Source organism: Saccopteryx leptura, chromosome 10, assembly GCF_036850995.1.
Source record: "Saccopteryx leptura isolate mSacLep1 chromosome 10, mSacLep1_pri_phased_curated, whole genome shotgun sequence".
NCBI classification, from domain to species: domain Eukaryota; kingdom Metazoa; phylum Chordata; class Mammalia; order Chiroptera; family Emballonuridae; genus Saccopteryx; species Saccopteryx leptura.
In genome coordinates, this window is record NC_089512.1 from 13545403 (window position 1) to 13567422 (window position 22020).

General features: G+C 46.0%; 1 protein-coding gene across 1 annotated transcript; it reads right to left on the reverse strand.

The window, feature by feature from the left end:
- Nucleotides 1-1105: 1105 nt before the first annotated feature.
- Nucleotides 1106-17913, reverse strand: LOC136382231 (caspase-14-like). Its single transcript, XM_066351289.1, has 7 exons — nucleotides 17336-17913; nucleotides 15680-15741; nucleotides 14188-14337; nucleotides 8710-8935; nucleotides 7700-7816; nucleotides 5468-5577; nucleotides 1106-3190 (listed from the first exon to the last, which is right to left on the reverse strand). Exons 1-7 carry the CDS (start codon nucleotides 17691-17693, stop codon nucleotides 3089-3091), a joined length of 1125 nt encoding a protein of 374 aa, XP_066207386.1. The 5' UTR covers nucleotides 17694-17913; the 3' UTR covers nucleotides 1106-3088.
- Nucleotides 17914-22020: the final 4107 nt, after the last annotated feature.

The window sequence follows — 22020 nt, forward strand, 5'->3', positions numbered from 1 at the left end:
ACTACCTTGGTGTTTCCAGAGTCTCCAACCGACTGCGTTAGCCAGCCAGGGCCTCTCCATCATTTTACTTATTTTTATTTTAGAGAAAGGAGGGAAACATCGATTTGTTCTACTTATTTATGCATCCAGTGGTTCATTTTTTATGTGTCCTGACTGGGGATCAAACCTTGGCCTGTGGGGACAATGCTCCAACCCAGTGTTTTTCAACCACTGGTTGGTGGACCGGTCTGCCAAAAATTTCGTGCCAGACGAAAGAGTTAACCATGAAGATTATAGACCCAATGATCTTAGTCAAATTCGCTTATGCTCTGGGCGATTTCTGCCATAGTCATCTCTGAAACAATTCTATTTTCACCCCAAGTGTAAAAAAGTTGAAAACCACTGCTACCCACTGAACTTCCCAGCCATGGCTTCCATCAGTTTTTATTTTCCTTCAAGCCCACTTCTGATGAACAAAAATCTCAGAGCCTGCCTGCCTTTCGCAAACTTTGGTTTCTGGGGTTTGTGCTTAAAAACTAAATAAAAACCGAGCTTAAAATTTGTTTTCAAATATAAAATTGTGCTAGGGACCGTAGTTTTTTGGACTGCATTTCACGTGGCATTGGATGGCTCAGAGTCCTGTTCTGATTTGAAACTGAGAGAATACGGGACACCTAGCTGGCTCCAGGAGTCAAGTTCATCTGGAGCGTCTCCCCTCCCCCCTTTCTAACCAGACTCCCTTCTTGCTCCTCTTCACCTGTTTGCCTGACACCTTCTTGTCCTACCGTCCTCCCCATGAGCCTTCCTGTGATGTCCTGACCAATGTTCCAAATCCCTCTCCCCCCTTGTTCCAAAGCTCTCATTCCCTCAGTTAAACGGTACGGTCCCTTCTGTCCACCAAAAGCGTTTTGTACAACTTTCCTCGATCACTTCACACTTTGTATCTTTTGTGCTACTTCATTTTGGAATCCCACCTGCTAACTGACTATGAACGAGTCCCTTAACCTTTCCCAGGAAATAAGAGATGTTGATAATTCAGCTTCTGCCATCTCCCCGGAAGGAGTCACCGTGCCTGGAAATCCCATAGATTCAAGTAAATGCAAAGACCCACTTGATGTATTGTACATATTTTATAAATCAAGGAGATGTTTTCGTGGTCCATATAAAAATCAAAAGTATGTATCAAATATCAGAATTTGAAGGTTTAAAAATGAAATCACTGGTATGTACACTTAGGAAATCACATTAACCAAAAAAGACACAGTTATCCCTGAAATGGAGACAGGCCTGGGAATTCTGAGTTGCTTCAGTCCGTCTCCACAACATTCTCTCACACAGGCCCATCCTGAACTTCTGGGTTTAGGAATGGTCACATCTGCAGGACGTTCATGAGCAAGTTCTCTAAGGAGTCCAAGTTCACTGAGGTCCGGCGGATGAGTTCTGTCAGCTGAGCCAAACCCCCTTTTACACAGATGGAGAAACCAAAGTCCAAACACAATCCACATTACACAAAGTTTGAACATGATTACAATGAAAACGCATACTTCATCCACAGGTTATTACTCGGAAAACACTGGTTTACATACAGGTTGTCTGGGTAGTGGGTTGGGACACAAATTGTACCCCAAAGAACGTGGGGTGTAGAGGAAGCACGCTGTCAGAACGAAGGGCGCTTCAGGCAGAAAGGGGAGCGTGAACTAGGAAACATCTCTGAGTGTTCAGTCAAAAAGGCCCTGTCTGGGAGGGAACGGCGGAGGGGATGGCAGGTCACCCGGAATGTCCACGGCCCAGAACAAACAGGCAGTACACAGGTAGTGTGGCTTAGGGCCTGACAGAGGACTTGGAATGTTCTCCTTAGGGAACCGAGTATTTCTGCAGGCAGGGAGGGGACAAAGGGTTATTAACAATGCGGTGGGTTTTAGGGGAGATTTAGGGGAACCAGGTTAACTTCCAACTTGTTCATTTAAAGTGACCATGGGGCATCCAAAGAGGTGGGGATGATAGCAGGTGGCTAATGAGGTAATGAGGCAAGGTCTGAGGAATGGATAAAATAATGAACAGAGATCAGCCACTCACTAAGTATTCATCACAGGGCTTCTCTGTGTCTTAGGCAAGGACGGAAGCTGGGGTCCAGTTATGAGTAAGACACACGGCTTCTGCGTCTTGGAGCTTACGACTGAATGGAGAGACAAGGGCCACTCACCAGTCATTTAAGTGCAGTAGTGGTAAATGCTACGGAAGAAAAGCACCAGGTCTCTGAGCCCTGGCAAGGGCTGGCTGTAAACGAGGGGCTGCAGAAAGCCTTCCTGTGCAAGTGATGCTCGAACCAAACCCAGAAGGACAGCTAGGACTTACCTACATGGCGTGGAACAGTGTTCCCGGCAGAAGCCAGCAGTTCAAAGGGACCGAGGCTGGAAGGAGGACGCTGGAGCATGGGTGGGGGTGAAAACAGGACGGCATCAAGGTCACCAAGTACAAGCAAAGATACCTAGCTAAGACTGGACGATGGCTTATGGAGTCGAAAAGGAGATCAACCTGGAGCCTGACCAGTGGTGGCGCAGTGGACAGAGCGTCCACCTGGAATGCTGAGGTCGCCAGTTCAAAGCCCTGGCTTACCTGGTCAAGGCACATAAGAGAAGCAACTACTATAAGGTGATGCTTCCCGCTCTTCCCCCACTTTCTCTCTCTCTCCTCTCTCTAAAGCCAACAAATCTTTTATAAAAAGAGATCAATCTGGCTGCAGAGAACAATACGGGGAAATGAGGTGAACCAGAGAAAAGCAGTTCTTGAAAACTAAGCCAAGAAACAGAGTGGAGAGGAGGGGTAATCAGCAAGGGAAACACATGATAAAAACAGTTTGCACATTCAGCTGGACTTCCACGTTTCAGTAACAGTTTAAAAAAAATTCGTAAAAAAAAAGTCAAGTGATTTACAAATTCCAAATAAGCAGAGTAAAATCTTAGAAAAACAATATACATCTACAAAAGAAAGAGAAATACAGCTAGTGACAGAAATAATGCGGAATGATAACCGTACTGTGCTACAAAGCCTCACAGTTCTTGACGAAGTCCGTTTTAAAGCAGTCCTTATTTTCTAAATCTTCCTAATGTCAGAAGTACACGAATCGGGTTAGAGTTGATTCCGTTACAAGCGATACTTTGATTGGTTCCTCGTGGAGACGATACTCAGTGTGCACCACTCTGTTATTCACCTGGAAGAGAAAAGCACAAACTATCCACAAGCAAGTAAAGCCCAGAGCAAGAAGCCTTTCAGTAAACCCCACAGGATGAGAGGGCAGGATTCTGACCCCACCAGGAAAACACGCCGGCGTCACTGTAAGGAGATGTTCCAACAAGTGCTTGGAACAGAGCCCTATTAGATGGACGGATAGCTGGACGGAAGAGTTCCCAGACCTGGGTTCGGTCTCAAGCTTGTCCCTGGGTAATACCAGGCCAGGTAGTAACCCTTTCTGAGCCTTGGTACTCATGGCAAAATGAAAGCATGGGATTACCTTATGTCCAAAGCTTCCAACAGCTGTACAATTCCAGGGGTGACGGTGAGCACACCTGTCGTTCTGCTAGCTAAGCTGGAAGTGCCTTTAATGCAAAGGTCGCCTTATGCTCATTTCTAGACCTTTTCTCACCGGCGTCGACTCAGCAAGTGCTTTAACAATGGAGGCTGGTCAATCAAATCTTAATAAACATTGTTTGGCAAAGTTTTTCATTTAGCATTAAGCTAAAATGGATTTGTCTTTCCAGTTCGTTAAAACTCTCTTCAGTAGGGGCCTGACCTGTGGTGGCGCAGTGGATAAAGCATAGACCTGGAACACTGAGGTCCCCGTTCGAAACCCTGGGCTTGCCTGGTCAAGGCACATATGGGAATTGATGCTTCCTGCTCCTCCCCCCTTTCTCTCTTTCTTTCTCTCTTTCTCTCTCTCTCTCTCCTCTCTAAAAATTGAATAGTCTTAAATAAATAAATAAATTTGTCTTCATTATGGCATATTCCTGAGAAACTATTCTACAGAGAAACTGAGCCATAGGAGAGGTCTGGGAATATGGTTGGAATGACCATCAAAACTGTCTGTAGTTCCTCCCTTTAGTATTTTTTCTCAAAAGCTTACCTAAATGAGGTAAACAAAAAACATTTTTTAGAAAGCTGTTAAGCACCATATATCAAGTATTAACAATATTTTAAAAAGTAATAAAAATAAAATAGATACCATCCCTTGGGGAGGTGAGGAGTGATTATTACGTAACTGTGATTAGGGCATAAACATAGCACTTGCCCTGGGCTGGAAAGCCAGCTCTGCCCTTACTGGCTCTCCATCTGTGAGAGCGGAAGCCAATCCCAATACTTGCCTGAGGGGTGTTGGAGATTAAATAGATTAATATCTGGGAAGCACAGAGAACAGAAATGTGTACAGTGAGCCATGCAATGAATGCTACTATTGCTATTCCTGTGCTCCTTGACAACCTTCCCTTCCTTCCTCCTTTCCTTTCCTTCCTCCTTTCCTTTCCTTCCTCCCTCCCTCCCTCCCCTCCTTTCCTTCCTTTCCCTCCTTCTCTTTATCTTTTATTTATTACTTTTTAGGTGAGAGGAGGGGAGATAGAGAGATAGACTACCACATGCACCTTGACCAACATCCACCCAGCAACCCCTGTCTGGGGCCAATGTTCGAGTACCAAGCCTTTTTAAGCACCTGAGGCTGATGGGCTCGGACCAGCTGAGCTATGCCTTAGCGCCCAGGGCCACACTCTAACCAATCGAGCTACTGGCTGTGGGAGGGGGAAGAGGGACAGAGGTGGGAAGAGAAGCAGATGGTCGCTTCTCCCGTGTGCCCTAACCAGGAATCGAACCCGAGACATCCATACACTAGGCCAACGATCTATCCACTGAGCCACTGTCCTGGCCACAAATTTTTCTAATTAAATCTCTTTGGGTATAAAAATTTCAGATTCAGAAGAAAATTACTCTTCTAACCTGATGATAAACCACTATAAATCGGGCCATTGTCCAAACTACAGTTCACGTATAAATCTGCTACAATTCTTGGCCACTCTTTCATTCAGTGAACACTGACCATGGGCTACCAGCTGGGGGGGGGGGGGGGGAAGAAGCACATGCCAGCCAGTGTTAGCCTTTAAAGAAGTTCTCAAGTGCTTCCCTTGCCTAGGGCAACTGAGTCAGGCCAAAGCCAGATCAAGACATCAGAGCAAACAGGAACATCAAAGCTCACTTAATAGCCCACTCACTCACATTACCGATGAATAGGAGTCACTATGAGTTCTCCTCGGCATCCCGCTCAGCCGTGTCTTCTGAACTTCGCTGCCGCGGTCCTCTAAACCCACAACCAGCCCATTTTTTTCAAGCAGCTTTTCAGTATTGATCTTGTTTGCATGGCTAAGGCCAATCTTGTCATGAAAACTTTCTCATCAAGTGCATTATCTTTATAGCGAGTGAAGCACAAGGTCCCTTGGAATTTACTTACTTTAGTGAAAAAGTCGGCGAGGTGCCACTTATTTCCACATTCTCTAAAGACTTCAGTCATGGCTGCGATCATCACAGAGCCAGTGCGGGGGTGCCGTAAAGCAACGTGATCTACAAATTAAAACAAAAACATTTCGTCCATTTTCCTCCTCCACTTGCTCTACTTGTTCTTGTGCCCACAGTTAAAGCCTAGAAAAATGGCTTTTTTTAAAATGGGAGACAGAGAGACAGAGACAGGCAGGAAGGGAGAGAGATGAGAAGCATCAATTCTTCATTGTGGCAACTTAGTTGTTTGTTCATTGATTGCTTTCTCATATGTGCCTTGACTTGGAGGTTACAGCAGACCGAGTGACCCCTTGCTCAAGCCAGCGACCTTGGGCTCAAGCCAGCAGCCATGGGGTCATGTCTATGATCCCACACTCAAGCCAGCAAGTTTGGGGTTTTGAACCTGGACCCTCTACGACCCAGGCTGACGCTCTATCAACTGTGCTACCGCCTGGTCAGGCTAGAAAATGGCTTTGAATTGAGAATACAGAAAGTGTGTCTGGGGCCATAACAGACCCGGGCACTCTCCTGAGACTCCCAGGGGATTTATCATAAAGAACACAAAACCTCTCAATAGGGCATACTCTTAATATGCATTTTTTATTTTATTTAATTTTTTTTCTTTTGTATTTTTCTGAAGCTGGAAACGGGGAGAGACAGACAGACTCCCGCATGCGCCCGACCAGGATCCACCCCGTACGCCCACCAGGGGCGACGATCTGCCCACCAGGGGGCGATGCTCTGCCCCTCCGGGGTGTCGCTCTGCAGCGACCAGAGCCATTCTAGCGCCTGGGGCAGAGGCCAAGGAGCCAGCCCCAGTGCCCGGACCATCTTTGCTCCAATGGAGCCTTGGCTGCGGGAGGGGAAGAGAGAGAGAGAGAGAGAGAGAGGAAGGAGGGGGGCGGGGTGGAGAAGCAAATGGGCGCTTCTCCTATGTGCCCTGGCCAGGAATCGAACCCGGGTCCCCCGCACGCCAGGCCGACGCTCTACCGCTGAGCCAACCAGCCAGGGCTAATAAGTTTGACATATGTAAACTTCAGTGAAACCATCACTACAATAAAGATAAAGAACTCACCCCCCCCCCACACACACACACACAGTGTACTCGTTTCCCTTTGCAACTCGTCTCTCCCACTCCACTGTCCCCACGAATACATTGGTTTGCACCTTCTACAATTTTATAAACACAGACTCCTACAGGATACACTGTATCTGGTTTCTTTCAGTCAGCACAACTATTCTGAGCTTCAGCTATGTTGTAGCACGTATCAGGAGCCCATTTCTTTTTAACCTGAGGAGTATTTGAAGTAGGATATACCATGAGTTGCTTGTCCATTCACCTGTTGAGTCATTGGGGTTAAGAGTTTTTGACTATTTCAAATAAAGCTGCTACAAACATTCATGTGCAAATGACTCTGAGGGCATAGGCTTTCATCCCTCTTGGGTAAGTAACCAAGGAGTGGAATCTTATATCTAATGTTAATGGGGGACACTGTGATTGTCTCACCATTCATGGTGTTTCTTCCTCCATCGCTGCCCTTACTTCCTTCGCTTCCATTGCCTCACTAACGTTGTATTTTGACTTTCATGATAAAAACAGCTAAATATTCTTGACAATGCACCTCTATCTTCTTTACATTTTCCTGTCTAATCCACCCCTTCAGCACAGAAGATTCTTCTGGACTTTAACTTATTAGTAATAATGACAATGTTATTAGCAAAATATACTAGTAATAACAGTAGCTAATTTTTTGGTATTTGTTATGTCAATTGTTATACTCAGCACAACACCTGCATTACATAATTTAATGTACATAATATCCTAATGACATAAGTAAATTTTATTCTCATTTTACATGAAGAAACTGACATTTTAAGAGGTTGAAAAATACTGAAGGTCTCAAGGACAGCAAGTGGCAGAGCTAACTTTTGGGCCAACACCATTCTCACGTGAGAGCCAACGATGTTATTTATTTGTGGCACTTTGCTAAGGGTGCCAACCCGCCATTTCTGAAAGCAGGAGCCATTTTCTGAAGGGAGATGGAGTTAACAAAAATTTCTCCTTTGAAACATCAATTTGAAAAGCACAGTTCATTTTTTTTTTTTTTTAAGAGTTTTAAAATCATTAGGAATAACCAAAACTCTGGCACAACGTCTATTTCACCATCATCTACCTTCACGGCCTTACCTGGCTGGGTAGGATACACGATGAAATAATCACTGAATGTGGGCAGCCTCCCCTTCTCTGATATGTCATCTGAGTCCATGGGTTCATCGTCTGTTTCAACACCATTATCTCTTTTCTCTGTTGTTTTTTGTGTTGTTGTTTTTTTTTGAGGAATAAAGAGACAAACTAAAATAATCCATCGCTGACACCAGGCACCCTTAATAAAAAGTTGTCACAAGCTTCTATCCCCATGAGAGAAATATAACCACAAAAAGCTGCCCTGGCCGGTTGGCTCAGCGGTAGAGCGTCGGCCTGGCATGCGGGGGACCCGGGTTCGATTCCCGGCCAGGGCACATAGGGGAGGCGCCCATTTGCTTCTCCACCCCCCCCCTTCCTCTCTGTCTCTCTCTTCCCCTCCCGCAGCAAAGGCTCCATTGGAGCAAAGATGGCCCGGGCGCTGGGGATGGCTCCTTAGCCTCTGCCCCAGGCTCTAGAGTGGCTCTGGTCGTGGCAGAGCGACGCCCCGGAGGGGCAGAGCATCGCCCCCTGGTGGGCAGAGCTTCGCCCCTGGTGGGCGTGCCGGGTGGATCCCGGTCGGGCGCATGCGGGAGTCTGTCTGACTGTATCTCCCCGTTTCCAGCTTCAGAAAAATACAAAAGAAAAAAAAAGCTGATCGGAGGTTAGTCCTGCAGACACCTGCAGTCACACGGATGGTGGGACACCCGTGGAAATTACACACACCTCAGAATCTGCAGCTCCCAGATCTACCTCATGAGGTCAGCGAGTTGGACTGTTCCTCAGCTCAAGTTAGCAGGTCTATCTCAGGCAAGATTTCCAATTTCACCCTTCCCTCCCAGCTCAAAGTCCCTAGTATACTTCACGGCTAGAGCTACATCAGCTAAGGGTCCTCTAATTTAAAATATATTATTTACACGTATATATCTTCAAACTTACTTATTTTTCTTCTCTCTATCCTTAGTTCTGAGAATTCCCTAAAAAAACATGACTATTCCAAAGAAGTCTCCACTTACCTCCTCTGCAGGCCTGGATTATAAAGATCTTTGGTTTCTTGTGAAGCGCTGGACAATTTTTATTATTAAACATTTCAAAAATGTCTTCCAGGCTGACTCTGTCATCACCGTTTACTTTAATAAAGCCCTTTTCTCCATGGGCCATAAGAGTGACAAGGCAACAGCTAATCTGATCTTTAATTTCATTTAATCCATCACGAAACGATGTTAGTTTATCACGTAACTCCTGTAAAAGAGGATAATGTCTTTAAAAGAACTGAAGGCGGGGATGGGGGGACCAGAAATGCCAGAGGTGGCCCCTTTACTAAGGGGACCCAATAAGATGATACACAGACACACCTACGTCTCTAACGGAGCATGAAATATGCATCACTTGCCTCTTCCTTTCGGCTGCTCTTAGAACTCTGATTTCTTCTCGTGCTACTGGTTCTGGTCTGACAAAATTAGGACATTTCCGATTGTCTACCACAAAATACAACAGAACTGTAGCTCCCCAAAGGGTTCATGTATTTAGTTCTCATCATTAACTTATTTTAATATATAAAGCTTATTATTTTTTATCAAATCAATACGCTTACTAAGGTCACAGTCAAAGGGAACAGAGGAGTCCAGCCAGTAACACACACCTGCCAGAGTCCAGCAGCAGATGACATCAAAATCCACCCACAGGTGGCTGCGATCACGACTCTCATCCGTGCGGTAAAGATCCTACCCATCTCAAGGAAGCGAAGTAAAAACTGAATGAAGTTTAATTATTGGAAACAAAGAGCTAGAACTTATTATAGATGGACAATATGATTATCTAGAAATATAAAATAAATCATCTAGAAAACTATTAGAATTGGAAATCATCGAGTTGACTGGGTATAAAATTAACTTACACAGATCTATTTCCCCAATCACCCAGCAATAATTATATATTGTTATATATGTTATATTTTATATATATAATATACAATATATATAATATAATCATTTAAGCCACATAGCGGAAAAGGGGATCCCATTCGTGGTTACAACAAAACTAAAATACCTCGAAAAAACCCTAACAAGGAATATACGTTACCTAGATAATAAACAATAAATAAATCTTAAAATCTTTGGTAAGCCTGACCAGGCGGTGGCGCAGTAAATAGAGCATCGGACTGGGATGTGGAGGACCCAGGTTCAAGACTCCAAGGTCGCCAGCCTGAGTGTGGGCTCATGTGGTTTGAGCAAAGCTCATCAGCTTAGACTCAAGGTCGCTGGCTTGTACAAGGGGTTACTCGGTCTGCTGAAGGCCTGCGGTCAAGGCACATGTGAGAAAGCAATCAATGAACAACTAAGGTGTCGCAACAAAAAACTGATGATTGATGCTTCTCATCTCTCTCCGTTCCTGTCTGTCTGTCCCTATCTATCCCTCTCTCTGACTCTCTCTCTGTCTCTGTAAAAAAAATAAAAATAAAATAAAATAAAAAAATCTTTGGTAAAAAGAAAAAATAAAGACTTTGATGAAGAGGTAACATAAACTATGATGTGCCGATGCTTCTACGTAACGTGAGTCATGGTATTAATTTGCTAATTCATTCCAAATTAATCTCAATTTAATGTCATGTTAATCAAAATCCCAAAGGATTTCTGTAGAACTTAACCAGATGATTTTCTAGGCCATATAGAACAGAACATTCTCAAGAATACCAAGCACGCTCAGAAGAAAAAAAAATAATGAGCGGGGACAGGTCCTATCAGACATCAAAATGTACTACAGAGTCATGGTTAAAAAAACAACAGTGGGCCCTGGCCAGTTGGCTCAGTGGATAGAGCATCAGTCAGCCTGGCATAGAAGTCCCAGTTTTGATTCCTGGTCAGGGCACACAAGAGAAGTGACCATCTGCTTCCCTTCCCCTGCCTCTCCCCCTTGTCTCCCTCTTTCCCTCTCGCAGCCAGCGGCTGGACTGGTCTGAGTGTAGCCTGGGCACAGAGGATAGTTCAGCTAGTCCCAGCACATGAGCCTCAGGCACTAAAAATAGCTCAGTTGATTCCTGCATATAACCCATACCGGAGTTGCTGGGTGGATCCCAGTCGGGGCACATGTGGGAGTCTGTCTCATATCTCCCCTCCTCAAAAAGGAAAAAAAAACAACAAAAAAATCCTGATAATACTGGCATAACTATAATCAAATATATGAATGGACTATTTTAGAATCCAGAAATCATTTCAAGTACTACATATAGGAATGTAGTTTATGATAAGTGGAATTTCAAATATCTAGGGAAGGATGTATCATTCAATAAATGTTGAGACAAATGACTATCCATTTGCAAATAAAGTTAGACTTCTTACGCCACACTGTTACAAAAAAAATTTTTTTTCTTGCCTGACCAGTCGGTGGCGCAGTGGATAGAGCGTCAGACTGGGATGCGGAGGACCCAGGTTTGAGACCCCAGGTAGCCAGCTTGAGCGCGGGCTCATCTGGTTTGAGCAAAAGCTCACCAGCTTGGACCCAAGGTTGCTGGCTCGAGCAAGGGATTACTCCATCTGCTGAAGACCCGCAGTCAAGGCACATATGAGAAGCAATCAATGAACAACTAAGGTGTTGCAACGAGCAATGAAAAACTAATGATTGATGCTTCTCATCTCTCCGTTCCTGTCTGTCTGTCCCTGTCTATCCCTCTCTCTAACTCTGTAAAAATAAATAAATAAATAAAAATAAAAAATAAATTAATTTTTTTCCTTAATTGGAAAGGCATGGGATTTAATCAAGACATAAAACCAAAAAAAAAAAAAAGACGTAAAACCAAGAGCCAACAAACAGAAAGATTGAACAGTTTACTCACAAAAATTAAAAGACATCCTTATGACTTAGGACAAAAAGTCAAAAGGCAAATCACAGGGTAGGAGAAAAATATTAGCAATATATTTAACAAATAAAGAGTGTACAGGAAAATAACCACAGCATAAGAAAAAGAAAATCCAGTAGGAAAAAAGGCCAAAAGATGTTCAACCAAACTAATGAACTAGAAAATGAAACTTGGAAGGAACAGCGGAATACTTTTGCCAGTAGGGTTACTAAATATTTATAAATAAATGCTGCAGGGATGTAGCAAAAGAGGCTATTCCCAGACCTTTGGGAGAAGAAAGCAAAAGAGCATTAGCAATATCTGCCCTCTTATTGCAGGAGTCAAAGGAGGACAAAAACGCCCAATTTGAAGAAGGAAGTAGGATTTATTTAGCCGGCGGGGCAGCGCGACCCCAAAAGAGGCAGCCAACCATGTGCTCCCCGAAGTTAGATTTCTTACATCTTATATACCTTTTACAGAACACGGGTTTTCATGCAAGGGGCTCGGGTCCCTTCGTATACATCACTCTCCTGACTTCTGGAGGGGAGGGTAAGTTTCCATGGGGTAAGGGGTTTCCAGACCACGGGTCTCAGCTGTGTACAAGTCCTGTTCTTGGTTGTTGTTTTTTTTTTGTATTTTTCTGAAGCTGGAAACGGGAAGGCAGTCAGACAGACTCCCGCATGCGCCCGACCGGGATCCACCCGGCACACCCACCAGGGGGCGTTGCTCTGTCGCAACCAGAGCCACTCCAACGCCTGGGGCAGAGGCCAAGGAGCCATCCCCAGCGCCCGGGCCATCTTTTGCTCCAATGGAGCCTCGGCTGCGGGAGGGGAAGAGAGAGACAGAGAGGAAGGAAAGGGGGAGGGGTGGAGAAGCAGATGGGCGCCTCTCCTGTGTGCCCTGGCCGGGAATCGAACCCGGGACTTCTGCACGCCAGGCCAACGCTCTACCACTGAGCCAACCGGCCAGGGCCAAGTCTTGTTCTCCTTGCTTTGTTTTATAACCAGCTCCAGGCTACCTTTCATAAATTACTGTAGTTCATTTAAAACGGGCTGACTCAGTTACCCCTGCAGGTTCCTTTCCCTTGCACTCTTTCCTTTTCTTCCTTCTGGGGGGAGGGCTGCCCCTCCTTCCTCACTCTGAACAGGAGGGACTTGACTAGAAATCATGTCATATGGAAGAGATTCTGGCACAATCCTTGGGGAAAATAAAGGAGTCTGTTTTTAGTGTTGAAATAATAATAAAATCGAAATTTACTGAGCACTTAACTATAAGCCAGCTACTATTCTGATAACTTTAATATATAGAAGCTCATTTCATCCTCACAGTTGCCTACCAAGGTAATTTACTGTCATTACCCCCATGGTAGTGATAAGGAAGTATAGTCATTAATTTAAGGCAGGGTTTCTAAAACTATAGTACCATTGACATTTGGGGCCAAATCAGTCTTTGCTCTGGGGGGCTGTCCTGAGCATTGTAGGATGCTGACCAGCATCCCTGGCTTCTACCCACTGGATGCCGTTAGTAACTCCAATTGTGACAACAAATAGTGTCTCCAGACATTACCAGATGTCCTCTGCAGGACAGACCACCTTAAGATGAGAACCAGATTTAAGGTAACACAACTTGTAAGAGTCAGGATTCCAACTCAGGCAGTCCACACTGCGTTCACAGCCCTTCTGCTGTGCAGCTCCTTGATGTTCCTAGCGGTGACTCCTGGGATCTTGAAGAGCTTCCTTATGTCACTGTCCCCAAATACCAGCAGTTCTAGGCCATGACTGAGCTAGGATCAGAGAGATCAAAATGGAGTTCCCACCCAGCCCACACTGCTCACCAATCTTATTTTTTCTGTGTCATCTAGTCAAGTCACAATGCAATTCTATCCAGGACTCCTAGCGACCCTCTCCCTAACCCTCCACATGGTTCCTTACACGAGGAAGTCCCACCAGGGCTTCTGAAAGCGGGTGGGCTGCAGTGCTGCTGGAATCCCTCTAGCTGGCCCCCTGCTGGCCTCCCCAAGTGGTTGCCCCGGGCCTCCCTTCTCCCAGATGCCCTGGACCGTGTTCACTCTAGACTCACAGTTCCGTCCTGGGGTTTCTTTGCCCATGTTGCCTAGGACAATGGTCCCCAACCCCCAGGCCGCGGACCGGTACCGGTCTGTGGGCCATTTGGTACCGGTCCGCAGAGAAAGAATAAATAACTTACATTATTTCCGTTTTATTTATATTTAAGTCTGAACGATGTTTTATTTTTAAAAAATGACCAGATTCCCTCTGTTATATCCATCTAAGACTCACTCTTGACGCTTGGCTCGGTCACATGATACATTTATCCGTCCCACCCTAAAGGTCGGTCTGTGAAAATATTTTCTGACATTAAACCGGCCCGTGGCTCAATAAAGGTTGGGGACCTAGGCCCTAGGATACCTACTTGAGTTTCCTTTTCCTCTTCAACTACACAGCCCTAGCTAAGACTAAAACCCGAGAGGTCCTGCTTGACTGGAAGGGGAGCTGGGGGATCACACACTTAAGGTTACAAACAGATCACTGCTAAGCCGGTTATCCTGGTTCTTGCCAGGTATAGAACCCTCTTTTTCCCTCTTAAAAAAAAAAAAAATTATAATATCCAAGCCACAATTTTTCATTTTTGTTGTTGTTACCTTTTTGTCAGGGTCGGTGCACGACATATATTCAAACTGGCACTGGCCAAGCCAATGCTCCATGAGCAGGACATCCTGGTCAGCCCCTGGCCTGTTCTTCTTCACACACATGAGGAAAGCCTGCCGCCTGCCACTCAGGTCATAATGGTCCTGTTAGCCAGCAAAGCCAAGAAAGACTATTTAAACCAAACCACATTCAGAAAGCCAAATGTACCGTAGACAGCTGACCCTTGAACATCGCTGGGGTTAAGGACACCCACCCGTCAACATTTATAGGTGGAAAATCCACCTATAGCTATAGTCAGCTGTCTGCATACCTGGGTTCCCAACTGCCACTTGACCCTTGAACAAGGCGAGTTGGAACTGCACCGGTTAACTGAAAACTCCCTGTGTAAGTGCACCCGCGCAGTTCCAACCCGAGTTCTTCGGGGGATGACCGAATATGAAACGATGAGTTTCTTCTGGGATTAATGGCAAGGTTTCCCAGTTCAGGTCAGGAGCACAACATTAAGGGCCTGCCTCTCTTACCAGCTCTGCGGGGAGGCATGGCTTGAATTAGAATTCTTTCAAACACCGTTCTCAGACCTGGACTAATACAGCCAATCTCAGAAAACCCCGACACATCACTGCCAATTTAAGGGACAGGGCAGAAAGAGGAAAGTGGCAGATGACAACCCAGGTTTCCAGTCATCAAAATCCGGAATGTGGGACATTGTACAGGACAAATAACCTGGTTTCTTCAACAAATAAACAACTAGAAAATGAAAGAAGCAGTGTAAATGAAGAATCTTAAGAGACAGTCAAAAATAATCGTGTAGACCAGAGTTGTGATTCAAACAAACCAACTGTTAAAGACATAGGAACCAGTCAAGAACTCGAACGCTGACTGCATCTCTGCCAAGTTTTAGGAGTTTGTTTTTAGGTAGTATAAGGGTATGATGGTTCTATTTTGGGGGAATAAAAAGTCTTTCTCAGAGATACCTACTAAAATAACTTATATGTAGATGACAGGATATCTGGATTTCCTTTAAAATAGTTGGGAGAGGGAAGCAGACAGGAAGGAGACTGGCCATTATGTTGCTAATTGTGGAAAGATGGTAAGTATACAGGGCTGAAGTTTGAAGGATTCATTTTTCTAGTCTTTCTATTTTAGCATATGTTTCAAATATCCATAATAAAACTAAAAAGAAAGAAAGAGAAAGGGAAAGACACCCTAAGACCAGGCAAACATTGTTTTATCTCCAGTGTCTCACCTTCTGTACAATGGAGATAGAAACAGGGAGGGGTTTGGTTCACGCATGCACAGTGGTTTTCACTGCCGAATGTGCAGCTTTTACTGTTATAACAGCAGTGCGATCTGACCACGTGAGACAACCACACGGGTAGTCATTCTGAACAGGAGCAGCACCCACAATGTTCAAACGGTGGCTAAATACTAACTTGACTAACTAACCACAGTGTGTAGTGTTGGAGTAAGAGTCAAGATATTTACCAAATCACTGTCCACACAGTCATAGCTTCTCTTTAGAATTTTTTTGGGGATCGCTGAATGAACTTTCATGGAAAGAGAACAGAAAAAGAGCATTATTATTTTTTTTTTCCTTTTTAATCAAGCTGTCCCCAAGAACTTCAATTGCTTCTTACTTTTTTGGGTCCAGGAGGCTTCAACCTCACTTTAGAACGGGTTCCTTGGATTAGAAACACACCCTCCCGAAGACATGAGGCTGGATACCTTAGCCAAAACTCCCTTAGACCGCCGTCAGGATCCGGAGCAAAAAACGCCCAAGTCAGAGATTAAAAGGACAAGGACTAAATAACATTATGCACATGCACTTCCTGACGAGGAGACCAAGACATCAATCAACAGAACGTGAAGTAGCGTGACCTGTGGTGGCGCAGTGGATAAAGCACCAACCTGGAATGCTGAGGTCACTGGTTCGAAACCCTGGTCTTGCCTGGTCAAGACACATATGAGAAGCATTAACTACAGGTTAATGCTTCCCAGCCCCCAGCCTCCACCCCCCTCTAAAATCAATAAATACAAAAAACAAGATAAAGTAAAGGAAATAGACCTTATTTAACTCTTTTATTCAATGTAATATCTTAGCATGCAATTCAAATATGGATTGGCCTACAGTGTGTAGCAGCCATGACATTGTGTAGTTTGGATGATTCTGAGAAAGGAAAAAAAAAACCACTTTGCCAACAGCAAGTGACTCACAGTCTACTGGGGGTGATAAGAGTGCTCTAGGTAAACAACTGAGCGGGCGGAGGGACAACAGAAGGCTTGCTGTGCAGGTGCAGTAAAGAAAGGAAGAATCAAAAGGGGCCCTGTCTATGGGCAATTCCAGTTCTCATCCATAACCTACCTACAAAAATCAGCGACAGGCCACTTGCAAGTACACGTTAGTGTCCACCTCAAAGCCTCGCATGTAAGTGCCTCTTTCTCTCTCTCTCCCCACATTCACTCACATGTTATACACACATTCACTTATTAAATTGTGGTGGGGATGCAGGCTAAGCTCCCTCAACCTGTTCCATACTGCATTTCTTGATACTAGGCCACATCTTCCCAGATTTATGGCAAACGGGCTAACGGTGTGTGAGAAGGAAACCTCCCCCAAACAGCCACTGGTGATATGGCAGGGCGGTTGCAACAATGGGTTGCTCTCCGTATCATTTAAAACCATGCCACATCACAATCACTTGGAGGTAATTGTTATAAATGCCTCTCAGGCTTGCTGAGTCGATCCGATTTCCCAGCTCACCGCAAAAGAACGCTCCTCTTTAAGTGGACACTCGGATCTCCCTAGCCTGGAAATGGCGACTATCTTGTCCGCTATCCCCGAACTCCCTCCCATGTTCCGCCGCAGGTTCAATTGTTCCCTTGGTGCTCGCCACGCTCCAGGCGCGGATCCCGCTTCCCGAGGCTCATCTGGGCGCAGAGATGCCCTTCGGGACGGGACTGGCCCGGCCCGGGAATCCCCGGGCGGCGGAGCCAAACCCCGCGCACACCGAGGACCCCTCCCGCCAGCGTTCCCAGCCCGGGGTCCGTGGGACCAAACCCCGCGCGCACACCGAGGGCCTTCCCCCCCGCCAGCGCCCCCAGCCCGGGGGTCCCGGGCGGTGGGGCCGTCTCTGCGCTCACCCAGGCGGGCGGCGGCGGCGGAGTCGCTCTGCCAGAGCGGCAGCAGGTCGGTGCGGGGCAGCTGCCGCAGCACCTTGCTGAGGACGCGCGGCGCGGCGCCCGGCGGGTAGTACTTGGCGAGGAGCTGGGCCAGCCCGGGGATGTTGCTGCCCTCCAGCTCCAGCCGCAGCTGGCTCATGCGCGGCTCCTCGTCCACCTTCTTGAGGCAGGCGCGGAAGTTTTTCAGCTCCAGCGGGGTCAGCAAGTCCAGGGTCTTCCGCACGCGTTCCTGCAGTTCCTCCATGGCCAGCGTAGTCTGCAGAGGTAGCCGGCGGCCGTCGGACCGTGAGACAAGGCCGCCCCCTAGGCTTCCCTCCATCAGCGTTCAACCGGCCGGCCGGGCCAATCCGCGGAGCTCTCAGCCCCGCGCGGCGCACACACCTCCCGTCTCCTCTTTGTTTTGAAAAGAGACGGCGTTTCCGCTTGACAACAGCAGCGGCGGAGCCCCCAGGGCCACCGCCAGCAAGCCGCTCCGGCCTTTTCTCTCCCGGCCCCACCCCCGCCCGGAGCCACGCCTCTCACCCCAGATCCCCTCTCCCTTCCCGGGCTCTCCCGCCACCCCAACAGGCGCCTGCTTAACCCTTGGAGCTCCGGTTGGGGTTACAGCATGGGGACTCCTGCAGGGCTCCTCCGTGGTTCTTTGCCTTGGACTGCGCGTTAGGATCACATGGGGAACTTTTAGAACTAACTCCTCGTGCCCAGGGCGCATTCTAGTTTGAAGATATTATTAGTATCTCTGGGTGGCAGACGCAACATCAGTCGTTTTTAAAGCTCTCCAGGTGATTCCAATGAGCAGCCAAGTTTGAGAACAACCAATCTTACTCTCCAGGGTGTTTATCACCTCCCTAAACCGATGGTTCCCAAGGAGAGAGAACTTGGAAACTGAATTAACACCTAGAGGCTGTTGCATTCAAAAGCTGAGATTTGATCATTTGATGTCAGCAAGAAAAGTTAGAAGTGCACACCCCTCCGCGCGCGCGTGCGTGGAAGGGGCATTGCCTTGGTGAACAGATCTCAGCTTCCAACCACCAGAGCCATTATTGCTAGGTTCCCCGACCTGATTAGGCATACAGGAACTGACTCCGTCTAATCACGGTTTGCCCCAAAATTACTTCCCTTTTGAACCGCTAGTGGAAGAATCTCAGGGCCTTATTTGAATCCTGATTCAAAATAACCAACTATAATAATTTCTGAGACAGAAAAATGTGAATATGAGCTGCATATTGCATGATATGCAAAAAAAAAAATAATAACTTTTTCCAGGTGGGATAATAACACTGCAGCTATGTAGGAAAAATGTCCATAGCTTTTAGAGATGCACACTGAAGTATGGGAAGGTGAAAGGGGTGACGTCTGGGATCCGATTTTAAAAGCTTCACAAAGGGAAAATGGGGGCGGAGTGGAAAGACAAAGACTGGTAGAGGCCTGATGATTGTTCCCTGAGTGATGTGGGAGAAAGGCCCAGGTGCCGTCGCTTCACTCTTGTTATTGTTTAAAACATTTCACAATAAAAAAGAAAAAGAAAAGAAATATTTCATAATATATTTTTGGAAACTGAGTATAGGCAGCTTGAACAATTTGCCTTAAGTCTGAGGCAGCCAAGAATGAATCAATACAAAAGAATGAAATAAAAGTCGCTGGGCAATGTTTACAAAGCCAGCTGAAGCTCATTAGCCACTTCCTTTCTGAACCCAGGACAGGAAAAACAAATTCCTGGGGTCTGGGATATGCAGACCCCAGGGTCACTTGCGCCTGGAATCAAGGTTCACAAAGGCACATTTCAGTCTTACCTATGTTTAGAGAAAATTAGACGATTTCTCCAACCCTATGATTATTTGCCCCCAAAATAACAAATGAAGAGCTTGGAAGGGGTCTGTAGTGGCTGAAAATCACCGGCCAAGTGTAACAAACATGAGCCCATCTGCACTGGGAGGAAGCCTGCAGCTCTGGGCCTCTCCCTGCCCCTCCCCCCCATCCCTGCCCCTCCCCTCGGGGGCCTCACTAACATTAGGTCCAAAGGCCCAAGATGAGAATCAAAGGAGACTGAAGAGGCCCTGAGAAAGGACCTGAACACCCTGGCCAAGTCCAAGTTCTCAGCGGGTAGCCACTCCATCCGGTTTGGGTTATAACCTACCTTCCCTTCATTCCTATCCCAGCACACCGTTTCCAGTCCTGAGTGCCCCCTGCTTTCCCCAGTACACGGCTTCGCACAGGGCATCAAGCACTGGTGACTGGGTGCCACGCTGAGATTAGTGTCCTGCTTTGTTCTCTCCTATACTCCTCCCATGTTATCCTTTTTGAGTAGGGCATTTTAACCTAACACCTAAAGTATATGCTTAAATTTACAAATCATTGAACTTAATGTGTTTTACGGGTTGGCTTATGTCCCCCCAAAAGATATGTTGGAGTCCTAACCCCTAGTTCTTATGTGCCCTTCGTGGGAGACAGGGTTGACTTTGCAGATGTAATCAAGATGGGGTCATTCTGGAGTAGATGGACCCTAAGCCAACGACTGGTGTCCTTAAAAGACAAAATTCGGACAGAAAGGCACACAGAGGCAGAGTGAAATGATAAGTGCCAAGAATAGCCAGTAGCCACCAAAAACTGGGCGACAAGGAACCAGAGCCTTCCGAGCGGGGCCCCACTGACACCATGAATTCAGACGTGTGGGATCCTGAACTGAGACGGTGAATGTCTGTTGTTAGAAACCACCACTTTGCGCTGATTTGGAAACTAACACTTTGCTCGTGTAACACTATCACCCTAGGGGAAAGAAATATTATTGACCCTATAGCCTACATTTTCAAGTTTCTAATGAGTGGAGAGGCGGCTTACAATCTGGGCGACCTGGCTCACAGGCCTTGTTCTTAATCAGACCAAACTTCCCCTTTCTGCTGCTAAGATAAAGTAACGGCCCTTTCCTAAGCTTGAAAGTCGTTAGAAAAGGGTGGGTGCCCATTAGAATGGTTACAATAAATAAAACTGACAGTAACAAGTGTTGAGGACGTGGGGAAATTGGAGTTCTGGTACATCGCCGCTGGGAAGGTCAAAGGGTGCAGCCACTTTGGAGAACAGTCTGGCAGTTTCTCAAATGGTTAAATGAGCCTGACCTGTGGTGGCGCAGTGGATAAAACATCAACCTGGAACGCTGAGGTTGCTGGTTCAAAACCCTGGGCTTGCCTGCTCAAGGCACCTATGGGAGCTCATGCTTCCCCCTTCTCCCTGCCCTCTTCTCTAAAATGAATAAATAAAAAAATAAATAAGCATAATTACCACCACACAATCCAGCAGTTACACCCCAGTAGATGGGCCCTACAGGGGTGGGCAAAAGTAAGTCTACAGTTGTGAGTACATGAAAGTTTATTCTTATAATTTATAGTTATTTGTATTATGTGAACCTACTTTTGCCCGCCCTGTATACGCAAGACAAATTAAAATGTAAGAGAAATGAAAATATATGTCCACACAAACCCATGTACATGAATGTTCATAGTGGCATCATTCCTAACAGCCCAAAAGTAGAAACAATTCAAGTATTAGTCCACTGATGAGTGGATAAGTAACCTGTGCTATGACAATAGTATTCTTCCATAAAATAAGGACAAAGCGGGCCAGATAGCTCCGCTGGTTAGAACACTGTCCTGAAGCAGAGGTTTCCGGTTCAATCCCCGGTCAGGGCACACGCAGGAAGAGTCCAATGTTCCTGTCTCTCTCTCCCACTCTCCATTCCTCTCTCTCGAAAATCAATAATACTTTTTAAAAATTTTAAAAATAAATAAAAAGACAAAGTGACCCTGGCCCGATAGCTCAATTGGTTGGAGCATTGTTCCGATATGCAGAGGTTCCCAGTTCGATACCTGGCCAGGGAACAGACAGAAACAGATAATGTTTGTCTCTCCTTCTCTGTTAAAAAAAAAAAAAGGTATGCAAAAACAGGAAAAGTGTGACTACATGACATTGTAGATGAACCTCCTCAAACTCATTCTGCGAAGTTGAAGAAGCCAGACACAAGAGCCTCCATCTTCTATGATTCCACCGATAGGACGTACACAGAAAAGGCAAATCTATAGAGCAGGGGTCCTCAAACTTTTTACACAGGGGGCCAGTTCACTGTCCCTCAGACCGCTGGAGGGCGGACTATAAAAAAAAAACTATGAACAAATCCTTATGCAGACTGCACATACCTTATTTTAAAATAAAAAAACAAAATGGGAACAAATATAATATTTAAAATAAAGAACAGGTAAATTTAAATCAACAAACTGACAAACTAACAAAGTATTTCAATGGGAACTATGCTCCTCTCACTGACCACCAATGAAAGAGGTGCCCCTTGCGGAAGTGTGGCGGGCCGGATAAATGGCCTCAGGGGGTCGCATGCGACCCGCAGGCCGTAGTTTGGGGACCCTGCTATAGACAGAAAGCAGGACAGTGGCTGCCTGGGGCTGGGGTTCGGAATGAGGACTCACTGTGAGTGGGAGATCTTAGTGGGGATAAACATGGCCTAAAACCGATTTATGGTGATGGGTGTACCAGTCAATCAAGTTACTAAAAACCACTGAACTGTATATTTGAAATGGGTAAACTGATGACAAAATAAAGCTGTTCACAAATTTTAGGTCCTAAATCAGAGTGATGACACTATC